The sequence below is a fragment of the Chanos chanos genome, chromosome 10 (assembly GCF_902362185.1).
Source record: "Chanos chanos chromosome 10, fChaCha1.1, whole genome shotgun sequence".
Classification (NCBI taxonomy): domain Eukaryota; kingdom Metazoa; phylum Chordata; class Actinopteri; order Gonorynchiformes; family Chanidae; genus Chanos; species Chanos chanos.
Genome location: NC_044504.1, coordinates 32,636,706 through 32,653,410, shown reverse-complemented (window position 1 = coordinate 32,653,410; position 16,705 = coordinate 32,636,706). Strand labels below are relative to the sequence as shown.

Sequence of the window (16,705 nt, the reverse complement as noted above, 5' to 3'; positions counted from 1 at the left end):
TGTTTTTGTTAGAAGGTATGAAACCTCATCCATCATGTCATGTAAAACTTCTGTTGTAACCAATATCTTACATCTATCAATCTCAGAGGCAAAACTGTGATATAACAACATGGTGTGGCACCTGACATAACATTGTACCAAAAGCCATTATTTTTTTTCATTAAATACATCTGGAAACAAAACAGTTTCAGTGGAATTGACAGCTACGATAATAGGTATATATACATAAATATAAAAGAGTGTGTTTGTGTGTGTGTGTGTGTGTGTGTGTGTGTGTGTGTGTGTGTTGTACTGTGGTAGGTTTTATATGAGCTACATTGTTTTTACATATTTTGCCTTTATAAACACACCTCCTGGGTATACTATAGCAATTCTGTTTCTTGTTGACCATGAGAGGCAACACATTTTCTCTCTGTATTACTCTGGTCATAGCCTGTGCACATCAGTGTATATGTATATGTATATGCATGTGTATATTTATGTGTATATGCATGTGTGCGGGTGTGTGTACACACACACTCACACACACACACACACACACACACACACGTAAGACAATCAATGTAAATACTTCAGCTGTTAGTACACAGTTAGACATTACAATTACCCTGAAGAGAGCTGCAGATCACACTATTTGTAAATTGCTCTGATTTCAAGTGTTTTGTCCTTCAAAATTCTACTGCCATTTTCACAAATACAGCACGTGTTGTCAGGACAACACAAGAGAAATTATTTCACAGCATTTTTTTAGATGACGTAAAATAATTTATTCGATCTACTAAGTGGTCAGATGTTTACTGCTCCCATTACTCTATCTTATTACAAGAAGACACATGAGCAACTATACTCTGTGCTATCGTACGACTTCATTTGTCTCTTTATGAATGTATCTGTCAAACTACACAGCGCTGTTTACGAAGCAAGGCGTCTCTAAATGCTCCTGTCTAGCAGTTAAAGTGGATTTATGTTAGGTCCTTTTCCTTGGCAAGACTGAAATCAACACTCTCCACCCAGCAGCTGTTAAGAATTGTTTTCTGTGCACATATTACATCATGATTGTCCTGTCTCTATGATGGGTCATTGTCGAGGGGGCTTTTAGCTAAGATTTCAGCTTACATTTTGTGCCCATATTAATATTGCTGGTGTTATAAAAAAAACTAGCAGTAGTCCACGATTCCAGCTTACACACTTGGAAAACATTTACTCTACAATAACATATACTTACTCAATAAAAACATAACTGTTACATATAGTGAATTAGGAAAAAAAGTGGGGCAATAGGATTTGTTCCAGTTTGGACCATATGGCAATCGGGACTATTTATCGCATGTATTCCAGCAATGACTGGAACATTATTTTACTATTCTGAGTGCTTTTTATTGATAGCCTCCATGGAAACGATGTGACCTCTCTTGAACTTGACGATCTTCGGGAAAAAAAAAAAAAAAAGGAAAAAAAGCCGGTCTGGTGTGTAGGACCCAGCGGAAAAGGAAACTCATGTACAGAGCGAAGGAAAGGGAGCGCGCAGACTCCTCCTCGTCTCCGGTGTCAAACTTGACATCAGCCTCTGAGCCGAGAATGGTAACTTGTGTCGGAATCGAAGCCCTCACATCAGTGGCATGCTTCATGGAGTTATGTACGTCGGGTTGCCCTCTGAACTGCTATCATGGATTGCAAACCCTTAACATTTTTTCTTTTCCTCTTCTTTATTTCTCTCACAGAGTCTACTATCTATCCGTCCAATGAAGGTAAGATAACATTTGGAATGACATACTTGAGGTACCAGATTACGGTTCGTTTTAGTCCACGGTTCTCAGCACGACTTCGTTCCTGACAAGATTATGGATTTACTTAAGGTGGTCCTGTACTGAGGTGGATGTACCATGTGGAACGATCGAAATATAAAATTGGGTTTGGCTTGCAATGGACGTGTAGTATTCAAATCGCTATTATAACACTTTATATATTTGCCTTTGCAACTAACATTAAATGAATTACGATTGATTGTTCATGGAAGGATTTAGAGACCCATAACAGGTTTTAAACACTCATTATGAGTTATGACCAGAAGGGTAAATCATTGGCAACACTCGCACTTTAATTATAGGCTATAGGGATGCTTGATGTGCTTGTAGAGATGCGCTTATTTGGTTGAATGCGATGTAAAATAGAACATATCGGAAAACGCAAATATTTTCTGATCTCCAGTATTATCTACAATATGTATCATAACTTTGATAATAACCCAGTAGGAAGTGCCACGATGTAGGCTGGCATCGTGTAAGTGGCTCTAGCTCGCGATACAGATGAGCTAGAATAATATCTCAGATATAGCTCGTCTTTTAAAGAACTGATTCTTCTATCTTCTGACGCGTCTCTGTAGATAATGCACATTTTTGTTTCTGTGTCATTTAAACTAAAAGGACTTAGTTATTTTACCTCCTCGCGACCAAGCGCACCAATGGAACGGCTGTCAGACAGCGAACCCTATAGATTCTCAGACCCGCTGCTTGTGATCTTACAATCCTCCAGCTTCTTTTGTGAAGTCGCCATGTAGTTCTACAAGTTTTTTCGTCTTTCGGGCAGAATTATAGGTCATATGTGAATCACACACTCCATTAGAAAACATTTATTTTGAAGTGCACTGTAACCAACATAGCATGTTTTCACAGAGTAATTGGCCAACATATAATCATTAGCCCATCCGTTATATGTGTCAAATACTTCATTGGATTTGTTCAGCGTTATTTCAGTTTAGATGAATAAGTTAGAAAATTATGCAAAACTGCACAAAACTTATATGCAATTTAACAAATATTGCAATGACGCTGAAGAACTCATAGTCACATTGTTTTGATGGAATAGCTTATGTTATCATGGTTTGTCTAGTAGTAAGTTTGTACATCTTGAAAAGTTGTTGACACATTTTAAACATTATATAGGTTCTGTACCGAGCAAATGTCCTGATAAAACCAATATTTTTCCTTGGCGTTCGCGGCAACGTCGTTCGGGTTGGAAGTTTGACTTAATAAAGGCCACGAACTTACAGTACACGTGGAAGTTTGATAATTAAATGGGCTATACTTCGACTGTAGATAACAACTGAACAACTGAATCTAAAAATCATATTCAGTAAACTACATGAAACTAATAAGTTTAAACTTACTGAAATACAATATGCGCAGGTTGACAGCTTTAGGTAGTAGTCTACCACTGTGTAAACTACTTGAGACAAAAATCGAGTTGTTCGATATGCTGTAGTGTTTCGAAGCCTCAGAATACAAGATACACAAAATTATTTCGCCTGTAGGACAACTGTCTAGTCACGCGCTGAAAGTAAAAAGTATGATTCGTTCTTATCTAAAAAAAATCTGTCAGGTCAGATCAATTCGAGCCCAAGTTCTTCTAGGCTTTTTTTTTCCCGTAGACCTATGATAACCCCAATTTCAATATTACCATTTTTTTCATAATTAGGCTGTAAAGCATTTGCTTGCTCTTAAAAGTGAGCTCATGAAGTCGGATAATTATTTCAGAGGGTTCATATATTTGTTATGTGTTTCTAGAGTCTGCTCGGTCAAAGAACATACGAAACGAAGCTTGTCAAACTGCAGACACACATAAAAACATTAGCTATATACCCACATATTAGATGAAGCCGAAAAGCCTGTTTAGTCAGAAATTTCCCCTGATTATTCATTTCTTCACTTATTATACAACCGGGTTGATCACTGTACCACAGGCAAGTCGTTCTGAAAAAAAGGAAACATAATTGGATAAGGACTCCAATGTTATTGAAATCCTTATTTATAACACAGCATGCGATTCATATTTTGATTAAGTTCGTCCGTTGTAGTCAAAAGAGATACTTTAACGAAGTAATTCGCCCCAGATTTCCTGCAGAGCTTCACAGGTCAACTCGCGACTAGCCCTTCATTCCAGACATAAGCTATCGCTCTTCATGTGCCGAATTGAAACGTCTTCTTTCAAACACACACACTCTTATATGATTATATACGTGCGTATTTTTATCGGCCATTCGCTCTAACATGTATATATCAGGGACAAAAGACTTACCAGTGAGTGTCAGTATCGAGTCGCACTCTTTGATACACAAGTGTCGAAGCAAGGTGCCCTTTCTCTTGGAATTATTCGGTCACAAAATTATTCCTGGTGGTCTGAGATTTAATAATGGGTTAATGTATCGCCAACACAGACAGACAAACACACACGTACACAATATTGCTGTTTCATATTGATTCCTTGCCTCAAACGCCTCAAAAGGTTCAATTAGGATGACCTCTGTCATGTAACTGTTCAAGGACTCATGAGTCCTTCGTTGTATTAAAAAAAGTCCGTTGTTCCTTGAAAGGAATGATATGTAATGGCAATTCTTGAAACATAAGACATTGCTGAATTTAATGTATCTCTTTATTTGACTGACTTTCATCAATACATATTCGAAATGAATTCAGTATGCTAAAGATCTGTGACTGAAATGTAGATGACTTATAAATCAAAAGGGGCTATTGGAAAAGTTAAATTTTGGACTACGTCTCACTAACTATTTAGCCAAAGGTCTGAAGTCCTTATTTCAAAAGTGGCATTTGAGTATGTGTGTGTTTTGAACGTGGGGGAGCATTTCTGTAAGTGAAAATAACGGCATTCTAATCAGAAATGAATCGAAGTTAGATGAAGGGCAGTAGTTTGATTGAGTAGATTTCATGTCTGTGATTATTTTAGATAGTCTAACAGCATTCTGCAACAACTTCAGACGACATTCTCAACCTATGGATCTCTAAGGCCCTGTTTAACATCCATTACCAACTGCCAGGGCTCGTCGTGGCCCGACATTTCGTGTCCTGCCATCAAAGTCAGAGGGTCATGTTTTCGGCGCACAAGGTTCATAAAAGAGACATAAACATGCAAGAATTCTTAACAGTTGTGTAATTTGCCTTCATTTTGGGGGGAATGAAATGAAAAAAAAAAAAAAAGTAACGGAGCCACTACTAAACGATTGTCAGTCAATCTACGTTAAAAAAAACATTGAAGTTTGTGGCAGGACGGAAGTTATTACGTTACTGATGTAGAGTTGAATATCTTGCATCTTTGCTTTTTTGTAAACATCATAGTCTGAAGTAGAAGTTATTAGATACTTTGATTATAGATGTTGAGCGGATTTAATGGCAATGATAATAATATAAATAATGATGATAACACTATTATTATTATTATTATTATTATTAATAATAATAATAATAATAATAATAATAATACTCTATCTTCAGGTCAAAATCCAAAATACACATTCTAAACTATTTGAATCAGATACAAAGCATAGGTTTTGTAAAGGACACTTAAATCAGGCTGAAAATGTTCTTTTAACCATTGTTTTCCTTGTCATTATTTAGTTGTATTGTCTCTATTCTTTTATTGTTATTGTTTTTCTTAGAAAACACACTGTAACATGCAAGTTTATGCCTTAGCCTATTTGTAGGAGTGCTTCATTGAGCAGTTATATTATTTTTGCCATGACTCAGTATATGCTGTCTCATATCAAAGGCTGTTGCTAATTGCATTACTTTGCACTGAAATATATTTTTATTTCATCATGTCAAGGGAGCCCTCAAAATATTTATTTGTAGTTTTCAGGGGCTGCAGTTTTCTCCATTAGCTAAAACAATTTCAATTGTCTGGACATCTTTTGCAAAAGTGGTAGGAAAAGTTCTGAAGTGAGTCCTGCTAAACTTTTTAGTAAATTTTAGTAAATAAATATAGGCGATATTTCATAATTAGTCCCCGAACAATGGTTAGGTCTCACGCCAAAGAGATATTTTCCTTTGTAATAAACAACATATGGGAGAAGGAAAAAAAAATATAGAATCGCTTTCCTATCTTTTCTTTAAACTGGGCAGACTGCCTAGTTAAACATACTTCTGTTTAAAGAGTCAAATTAATTTTTCTGCCATTTAGCAGAGACTGTTTGCAGTTCTGGGCAAACTTCAATTGTAAGTGTAATTAAGTGCAACACACCACAGAAATAGATCTTTGGAGCAGATATGTGATTGCTTATCTCCTCTCATATTTTGCACAAGTCCACGAACCGTATTCCTAGCAAAAAACGGTGACCTATATTTCAGCATTTAAACCTTAACACTACAGACAAGCCCCTTAGCGATATACGTGAAAGAAGTCTGAACGTTTCACCGTAGATGCTCGATTTGGGTGGACTCTGATTTTGGTATGACTCGTGGCAGAGATGTGACAGAGGCCAGGCTAAAGCACAGTCTGGTATGTGAGCTTTTGCTTGACGGCCCATAATGGCCACCGTATTTTTAGACAGTTGCACCATGGCTCATGCTGGGTGTGGAGGAGCACTGGATCCCTGTTGGGATAGGGACAGTGTTTTGCGAGAGTTGGTACCTTTCAAGAGTGCTGAATTAAGTGCTTACACATGTGCTCGTATTAAAAATAGTTGCTGTGCAGGAGAGCGACGTTCTCAGATTGGTGGTACCATACGATAGAGGGTGGTGCTGGTTGGTGGAGGTAGCTGACGGAGTGAAAAGCTGCGAGTGTGCAGTGGGGCAGGGGAAAACGAGGGGGGGGGGGCTGGGTCAGACACAGTAAAGCCTAAACCTGAATTATTCACAATCTGTAGTTTCATACTTCATCGCCATCATGCCACTCGAGGTGGAACCTTTGATGATTGTTTTACATGTCTTCTTTTTCTTTTCTTTATTTTTTTTTCTCCTTCTGAGCGCTTTCTTTCTTTTGTTGTTTTGTTTACTTTAGTTTTATCTTTTTTGTTTTTGGCAAAATGATGGACCCTATGGCTGTCAGAATTGAACAACACGCTCATAAAAGCTTATGTTGTTTTGAGTAAAATAGACAGGAGGGCTCGTTTCGTTTAGACATGCCGGCTAAATGTATTTCAGTGTAAACATAAATAAACATGATTTTAATTTTTTCACTTATTATGTGTGCACTACATGAGGGATTGAAAAAGAGGATCTCAGTTGTCTTCTTTGTGTCCATAATTACAGAACAGTCATTCATAATGGAACATCTGCATATGTATTTCAGCTGTAGAGAAGTTTGTTGCATGATCTTGAGAGTCATGGATATTAGAGGTGTTCCAGCAATCGTAGCAATCATCCTGTGTACTAAAATTGACCAGCTGCTAGGGAGGGTCCGGCACAGGGTGTGTGGAGGGAGATCAGAAGAAGGTCTGTGAGACACACACACACATGCGCGCGCGCACACACACACACACACACACACACACACACACACACACACACACACACAAACATACACGCTCTGAGTCACCCCATGCTTGTCCCTGAAATCCTTTTGAAAATAATCCCAAACTCTTCCATGTGTCCCTCAGTCACACAAGCACCTTTCAAGAAAGCTAGGCCATCTCACTCCCCCCCCCCCCCATCCCACAGGACACTGGAACGCTGAGGTGTTTCACAGCCCGACATTACTCATTGTCATCTTAATTAAATAACACTTTTAATTAACGTCTAGAGTGGGATGTATGTATTTTAGGATGTGTTTTACATTTCGCTCGGTTCTGATTTTGGGGAGAACTGGGACAATGAAACACAATCATTGCCTTTGTTTCAGCAATGTTGACATGTTTGATCAAGGAGCTGGAGTTAAAGGAAAACAATAGCTAATGATGCAAAAAAGATTTATTTGTGAGTCTTATGCCCGTGGGCAACGCGTGGTTACAGTTCTAGATTATTGTCTCTCGTCTATTGATTCACCTGTTTTGTCATGTGTTGTTTGCACCCAGGGATGAACACAAGCTTTCTTTTTAATAACTGGAGTTGCCGCATGGAGCAGTGCTGTGTGCCACTGACTTTGGCAGGGGGTTGGGGGGTGGGGGTGGCTCCTTGAGGCTCCAAGTGCACCCCCACTCAGAGGAAAATAGGGAGGATTGGAACTTTGGCTGTGATTTCCTGCTCATACAGCTGGAGCATTTGCTCCACCGATGTAGCCATCTAATTTTCTACTCTGAAATTCCCCTGGTCGGCTCAATTTGAGACGTTGGATCGACTCATTGAGAAATTTAAATTGGAACCAATGGACCTGGATGTGAGCTGCCATTATCTGACATCAGCAGATAGCTTTATTGCAGTTAATAGAAATCAGTCTACTGTATGGGGACAGCCAGCTGTTTGGCGAGTCCTCAGGTGCAGCCCAGTTTTCTGAGTTTTGTCCAGGAATTTGATAATGGGCTCTGGTCCCCCCCTCCTCAGCTCCTCATACAGACAATGTTTGCCTGGCCCGCACGGCACCAGTTTCTGCATTTTTTCTTCCTTTCTTTTTTTTTTTTTTTTTTTATGGGCTCTGCCAAATTGCTCTCTTATGTTTGAACATTTTACAATGTTTGCCTTCGTATACACCAGAGTTTCATTCCTGTCCGTACCCTTTTGCGATAAGAAAACAAATGTTTTCTGGTTGAATATGTTTCTTGTCATTATTTTTTGTGGAACGGTTTTAGAGTAGACAGTATGGTGCGGTTCATTCATTGATGTGACTTGTGGTTTGGCTGCATGGTGGATGTTTGTTAGCCATTTCTGTCAGTGAGAGTAAACGCCAAAATGACTACCAGAGGATGGGGGACGTCACACTGAGTGCCCCGCATGTCAGCTGTGATTAGGAGTTTACTGTACGTCGATGGAAGCCTTTGTTCTCTTTGTTGCTGTCGAAGCCTTTCTCGATCCAACAAGAGACAAGCTGAAGTGCGCACAAGATGGAAAAACGTCAAGAGCTTGTCAGGACAGCAGAATGGGGTGGCTTTGTACATGTGCCCTACCCCAGATACTGTTTTGCTCCTGAATTAGGGAACCACAAGGAGACGGCCATTTTGTCCCAGATTCTTCCTCATTCTTTAATAAAAATATGTAAGGTCTCTTAAAAAGTTCTCTCTTTTTTTGTTACCCTCTTTTGCGATCATAAAGACGGAACTAAAAAGAGAAAAAAGTAAAATTGATACAACAAAATAAGAACAACCTAATTGCATATAGAAGCCTGAGCATCTTGTGTGTTTAAACAGAAAACAGTTTTTCAAATGAGTAATTTCAAAAAAAAAAAAAAAAAAAAACCTAAAAAAACAAACCCAGCAACAAAAAGAAAAACAACAACAACCAAAAGCATGGTATGATACATTTCACTTTAATCTCCACTCTTCATCAAACTGATGAAAAAGTAGTTGAAACAAAGTAAATATTATCAATTATAATAGTGCATAACAATAACCGCAATCATAAAACTTTTATTTGTAATAATAATAATAATAATAATAATAATAATAATACAAAATCTATTAAAATGCAAAAATAGAACCTTGCTCATGCTCAAACACACAGGCAGGATGTATGTGAAGTGCAATCAATGTTATAATCTTTCCACAGCTTACCAACTCTTTGCTCCAAAATATTGAATTTCGTTGAGATGATGCTTGTCAGATAATGGAAACCATTTGCGATTTCCTCGCCTTGTTGAAGATGTCTATCAGAACAGTATTACACACAAAGGAACCGTGGGTCAGATATTGACATGTGAGACTCCACCACCCACTGCCCGCGTCGCTACATTCATCCGTGCTGGAGCGGGGAGGGGGGGGGGCGGTGGTCCTCTCTCGGCACGGTTAACTTCTTTTGGGTTTCTGCAGCCATGGCTTCATGCCCCGGTGTGTTCAGCTAGAGGATGAGCCCGCTCCGTGGAGAGAAGAAGCTCCTAGTGTTTGTTTGATTTGATGGAGCCGTGAGAGTAGTGCAGCTGAATAAATACCACTCTGATCGGGACAGCATGCTCTAAGACGTGGCTCTTCAGTGGAGGGTAGAGGGGTAATTGAGGCTAACAAGGAATGGAAGCTCGTTTGTCATTTTTTTTTCCTTCTTCTCTTTCTTTCTGCAGTTAATCTGTTGGATTCCAAAGCAAGCCAAGGGGAGCTGGGGTGGATATCATCTCCATCACATGGGGTGAGTTTATAACTGTTATGGCGTGCATAACAGCGATCGTCAGTACATGAGCTATGACAAAACACATGGCAAAATTAAACCAGAGACAAAATTATTTTATAACTGCAGTTTATGGAGCTTTGCCTTGTTTTTCTTTTGACGTCTTAAATGGGGAAATGTGTAGTATATGTTTATGTTTTAAAAAAAAAGACAAAAGGATAAACACTTCATTTTTTATAATAAAATAAGGATATGTCTAATTCTGTTATAAAACAATATGATACAGGAACTTGTGCAGACGCTATAAACATGGGGGGAGAAAAATAGCACAAGATAAACAAGTCAAACAGTTAAGCTGCAACAAAACAGTATAAAACCACAGAAATGTTGTTTCCTAAAGGCATGGAACAAGTCTCTAGACTAATTTATCTTTGTTGTCACGGCCCTAAGGTCCTAACTTCCGGTAATGACCATGTTTATTTGTTCAGCTATGAGAGTATTGGCCTCATGGGCGGCTCAACCTGCACCATACCCCAAACTTTATTAAGTGTTAAAATTACTTGTTGGCAGTTGCTTAAGGTAATCCAGTAATTTGCTCCATATAGCTGCCAAACCTGGTTTCCCCTTGCTCTTTTTATTGCTCGCACTGTAAAAAAAAAATGGAGCTTGAGGCAGAAAAAAAAAAAAAAACAGAAAAAGAGAGAAATAGAACTACATGAATGAAAATCATACCTATGTTAAATATATGTAGTGATTGGGCTGTGCTGATTGCAGAATGTTTTTTTTTTCTTTTTCTAAATCACATTTGAAGAACTTCATTGCAAAATTAAGTGAAGAATTAATCTTCATAACAGTCAGTAAGAGAAGAATAGAAGGAGGAGGGAAAAATATTTAGTTGACTGATGTGCGGGTGACTGTCAAAACTCATTGGTTTATTTTTTGCATATGCATTACTACTCCCATTGTCAGGGGTGGTGAGAGAGTATGCTGGAGACAAGTCCTCAAGGTGAATTATCTGTAATTACTCATGACTTTCGCCTAGTTTGGACCGATAAGCATTTTGCCCTGAAAGCTATGCCCTCGAAAATGATTTCAAATAATGCGGCGGCGGCGGTGCTGACACTGACGGATGGCCCGCCCGCCTTCTGCCGGTGTAAGCACAAATGGGGCCCGGTTAAAGCAAATTAAGAGCTAAACCCATCGGACGCTCCCCGTGCGGCCGCCTACTCCGATAACGGCAGTAAATATAAATCGGCCGTGTGCAGACAGCCTTTTAAACACGATGCGATGTTTATTATGGCCTCTCCAAATTGCATCAGGCTCCAGCCTGGGATTCATTACCCCCGGCCGCAGGATTATTTTGTGTTTGCGTCGTGATTACCCATCTGAACTCTCGCGCTTCGCCGCAACGCACTCTTGCACAGTCTTCCTCTACAACTCTACAAAGACGCGTATATTCGCTATACTGAAGGAGATGCAGATTACACTTTCAGGGGAAATTTTCAGTGTCTTATAGACGTGTCTGCGTCATGCTAATAGTATAACACCTCAGTGAGGTGAATGAAGTACGTGCTAGGTGCGCTAGCTATTTTATTTGGCGTTAACACTGCATATAACTTCATTTAATATAACTCAGTAATGACAGGGTGTTTTTGCATTGGTATTATTATAAATGCATGTATCCCAGAAGGAATATTCACAAGGAACATTTGAACTTATTGAGTGTGTTTTGGCAGTTCAGCCAGTTGGTATGGAAACACCACCACAGGTATCTAACCAATTTTTGTAAATTAGATTCTACTTTGTTCAAAGCCAGAAGAAACTAGTTAACCGAGGTCTCTTTAGAGAGCGAGAGAGCACAGTTTCCTTTGCTTTCCATCTCATACAAAATCGGACATAATGAGAAACTCTATAATCCACATGAAGACCAAGGACCTGAACATTTCCAAATGCTCCGGCTACATTACGGCTGCTTAACCAAGTGAGATAAAATTGGAAGTGAACTGCAAATCTCATATTCCATTTGTAGAGTAAGTTTATAATTTTGCAGCTCAATTGGCAATACCTGCTGTTCCGCAGAGACAATCGTTTCTATGCTTGATTCATTTTGAAGCCCCAGTGAGAGAAAGCTAAAAGGTCTGCAGCTGTACAAAGTGCAGCGAAAACCCCCTCTATAAACAGGGATTAGCACATCTCATGTCCATAGTGGGGGGAAATGGCCAGTGCACAATGTGTTATGGTTTCGGTGTTGTGAAAGCTACGATGAAAAGGCATTGATTGATAGGGTACAGTTGTTGCTATGGCCCGGTGCAGGAAAATCTAGCTGGAGAGGCACTTGTTGTCAATTCTAGTGTTTCCATCCTCGGTGTGGGAATGCTACACAGTGTAGACACGTTTGTCTGGACAGTAAACAAAACCACATCTGTCTTCCTTTTGTCCTTCGCTTCTCTTTTTTTTTCCTGACAGATTTGTGTCTTAATATGGTTACTTTGTAACTTTAGTAGCCTCATACAACTGTGTTTAAAAGTTGTATTTCTTAATAGTATTCTTATATTCATTATGGTGAAAACCAGAAGTGTTTGTAATTAATTGGGGGATGATATTTTTCCCTGTTCTTTAGTTTTTATAAATTCAGAGAAACATTTTCAGACAAAGATTCAATTTTATATTTTCAATCATTTTTCATTTTCAATATTAAAATAGGCAGATTAATAAGTAATAATAGAGTACAACCATCCAACCAACTGAACAAAAAACAGCCATCAAAAAGTTATGTGAAATACACACCATAAATATTTCCATTTTGTGGAGGTGTGTGGTACATGTACCCTGCATCATCAGAGTTTGATCTTTGACCTCACTGTGACTTCTAGTCACAGGGGTGACCACAGAGCTTTCAAAGTGCTGCTCAAAGTGCAAGGAATTGTTTCATATGAAGTAATGCCCAAGTGAACCGGACAGACGACATTACCACGTCCATCTTTCTTACTCAATGTGAAATGCTTTTTCTGGCATTCCAGGATTCAGGCATATAATGAAGTCTCTTGGACCAGATTCAAGTTTAATTTAGCCCTCACAGGCATTAAAATAAAGGCCCTCAAGATGTGGTATTGAAAAACTTGCTCTCTGTGTGTGCGTGTGTGTGTGTGTGTGTGTGTGTGTGTGAGTATGAGTGTGTGTGTGTGTGTGTATGTGCGTGTGTGTGTGTGTACAGGAACTGTACATGTGATACTGGGACAAGGCCGCCGTAAATGTCAGTCTCTCCTAACTAATGCAATTCCATTGTAACACGAGCAAGAGGAGGATTATAATTTTATTACATATCTGTCTGAAACTTAAGCTCTCCTCCACTTTGTCCACTAGTGCCAGGGAATCTATTAGTTGAAAGTATTTACCAGTTGGCCTGTGTTCACAGTGAGTGTACACAAGGGGAGTTTGGCCAAGCCTCTGCCAAATGTACCAACTGCTGATTTCCACGTTTCTCCGCTGCTTTCCGTGCTGGAGGGGGATTACTATTGTAAAGTGATATTTAGAGAAACCTACAGTCGTCCATAGTCGGGCTGCGGAGTGTTAATTGCAAAGAGGACGGGTGACGTCTCCTGCTGTGGGTTTGAAGGGAGATACAGACGTGGTGTCTGATTGTGGCCCGATGCTGTCAGGCTACAAGTGCTCTCTGAGGGTTCTGTTTTAAGTTAAAAGCGATATCAAGACACGAGGAAGTCTCTTTCAATAAATGCTTTTCTGTTTTGTCCCACGATGAATAAATGGGCAATATCCTTCTGCGGAGGGTGGGTTTTGGTCAGAGAGATGGGCTCTAGCCGTGATGATGTCACGTGGTAACATATAGTTCATGTAGTACTCTATTCTCCAGTGTGTGATCCACACGTCATATATGACATTTAATTTGCTTTTTGTAGCCGCAGTTTCAGCACAGTCATACTTTGGAATATGATAATGCGTTGCAGCCTAGGCACCTGGATCTCATTTGGAACATCGGCCATGCTGGCGAAATGCAAGCTGGCAATTCAGAAAATAGCTCATACATTGAATGTAACATAGGCAAATCGACACCTGAACTTTCATACGGTTTAGTCCAATTTCTCTCCTATTTGTTCACTCGGAAATTCATAAACACATCGTGTTGAGAACAACTTCCAATATTCTGTGGTTGTGACACCTCATTGGCATGCCGTTTTTGGAAGACCTGCTTTTATACCTCACATAGTCATTAGTCGGAACGGAAGAGTTATGGCTAGTAGTTATAGCTCTTGTTTTGAATCGAACCTTTATTCTCAGAAACAGTGAGCGCAAAAGTCCATACACATGTGTGCTCACTCTTAAATCTAAATGGATCAGACATAAAAGAATACCTGGCACTTGCAGACATAATCAATATACCTAACACATAGGGCCCAAGCCATTCCAATGTAGTTTTAGAATATGTTATACACATGCTAGTCATTGCATGAATACAAAGACTAAACATTAGCTTTAGATTCTGATATCTGTTCTTTAGATGTATATTGAATAATGCTTTTATCATGTTTCAGCATTCCTTGTGTGGCCATAAATGAGATTAGCATTTTGGATGATAAGTCATTCATTTTGATTTCTTTTTCAGATTTAGTGACAAGGCTGTACATGGAAATTCTCTTTTCGAAAGGGCCTCTTTTTCTTCTTCTTCTTCTTCTTCTTCTTCGGGTGTTTCATTAACCAACAGGGTGGATGAAACACAAATAGGCAATTCTTTAGTCTGGGGGTATACACACTCAGCCTGGTAATGAACAGCTTACAGCCACTTGAGAGGACCTGCTTCACTCAGCCAAGAGATTTTTTTTTTTATAAACAGCAGCAAGGAGGAGAGCCAGACACTGCTCTATTATTGTAATAGAAAACACAGCCTCTTTCAGTTCATCATTTATTCTGCTTTGTGTATGTTAAACCTGAAAGCCGCATGATTCAGTCCGCTGTGTGACTCTGGACAGTCTGTATGACAAAACACTCCGGCATGACAAAGCCATTAGTCAGGCTCAGCTTACAATGTGGCCCATTTTGTGTAGAGTACCTCATTCATTATACTGTACATTAATTAGCCGTATAGACGGGGAAAAAATTCATTTGAAATGATTCGTTATTCTAAATGTCACTGTTTTTAAGTTAAAAAAGAGAAAGTGTAATACTCAGGTGTTTTTCATCCATCTTAGTTTTCATGAAACGTTTACATGTTAACATGACAGGACATCAGTCGAAGTAGTTTAGATATTAGCGGTACGCTCCCTCGTGTAGCGTTTGAACGAACATGACTGGTCCTTTCTTCTTTTTTCTAGTGGGAGGAGATCAGTGGAGTGGATGAACACTACACGCCCATCCGGACTTTCCAGGTGTGTAACATCATGGAGTACAGCCAGAACAACTGGCTTAGGACCAACTGGATCCCACGCAAGTCTGCCCAGAAAATCTATGTGGAGCTCAAGTTCACCCTGAGAGACTGCAACAGTATACCCTTGGTTTTGGGGACCTGCAAGGAGACGTTCAACTTGCACTACTTGGAGACGGACGAGGACCAAGGTGCCAAGTTCAGAGAGCACCAGTTCTCCAAGATTGACACCATCGCGGCCGACGAGAGCTTCACTCAGTCAGACCTGGGCGATCGCATTCTTAAATTAAACACGGAGGTGCGAGAGGTGGGGCCCATTACCAAGAAGGGCTTTTACTTGGCCTTTCAGGACGTGGGGGCTTGTGTGGCTCTCGTGTCGGTGCGAGTGTACTTTAAAAAATGCCCCTTCATGGTGAAAAACCTGGCCATGTTTCCCGACACAGTGCCCATGGACTCACAGTCACTGGTGGAGGTGAGAGGCTCCTGTGTCAATAACTCGAAAGAGGAGGAGCCACCTAAAATGTATTGCAGTACAGAGGGAGAGTGGTTGGTGCCCATTGGGAAATGCCTTTGCAACATAGGCTATGAGGAACGTGAAGTCAGTTGCCAAGGTAAAATCCCTCTCTCTTCATTTCTCTCTCTCTCTCTCTCTCTCTCTCTCCCTCGCTTTCTCTTTCTCTCTCTTGCTTTCCTACTCTTTCTCTCTCTCTCTTTCTTTCTCTCTGTCATTCTCTTCCCTCCCTTTATTTCTCTGCCTGTCTCTCTCCCTTTTATTCTTTTCAACTCTTTCTGCGTACACTGCCTTTCATTTCACGGGCCATTTTCTCCCTTTCATCAGTGTAATGCACTAGTTCAAACTGCATGGACAAAAGCTCTAAATTCTATTTCTGGCGAATCATTTATTTGTTTATTCCATTTGTTCAGTTTCGTACACCCTCTGCTGTATCAAGTCAGACTTATTGCATAGTTTCTCGACAAATATGTATAGATCAGAATATGAACGTCCTGACACTTCGGTGAGAGTAAACCAAGTACATGTCCAGTCCACAGAGTGAAAATGGATTTTACACAGAGATACAGACACACCTCAGATCTGTCAGCTCTGGTGGGTGTCTGCATGGGAGAGAGAAACAAGAGTGCTCTCTTTGGTGGAGAAGTGAATGGATGTGCGGTGCAGGCCTCCATAAAAAGCAGCTTGAAGTAGTTAGGCTTGTGAAACACTCCTCTGTATCACCTCATCAGGACGCTAAGGGAATAGTTACATGTTTGGCATGCTGGACAGTTGGGTGAGAGGCGTGTGTGTGTGTGTGTGTGTGTGTGTGTGTGTGTGTGTGTGTGTGTAAGTTTGCTCATT

The 16,705-nt window shown here is 39.9% G+C and overlaps 1 protein-coding gene across 1 annotated transcript in view; it reads left to right on the top strand.

Moving 5' to 3' along the window:
- Positions 1-1,666: 1,666 nt before the first annotated feature.
- Positions 1,667-16,705, top strand: part of epha3 (eph receptor A3) — a 72,185-nt gene continuing 57,146 nt past the window's right edge. Inside the window, exons 1-3 of the mRNA XM_030787202.1 lie at positions 1,667-1,748; positions 9,931-9,995; positions 15,302-15,962. Coding sequence (XP_030643062.1) covers positions 1,667-1,748; positions 9,931-9,995; positions 15,302-15,962 — 808 coding nt within the window. The remainder of the gene's footprint in view (positions 1,749-9,930; positions 9,996-15,301; positions 15,963-16,705) is intronic.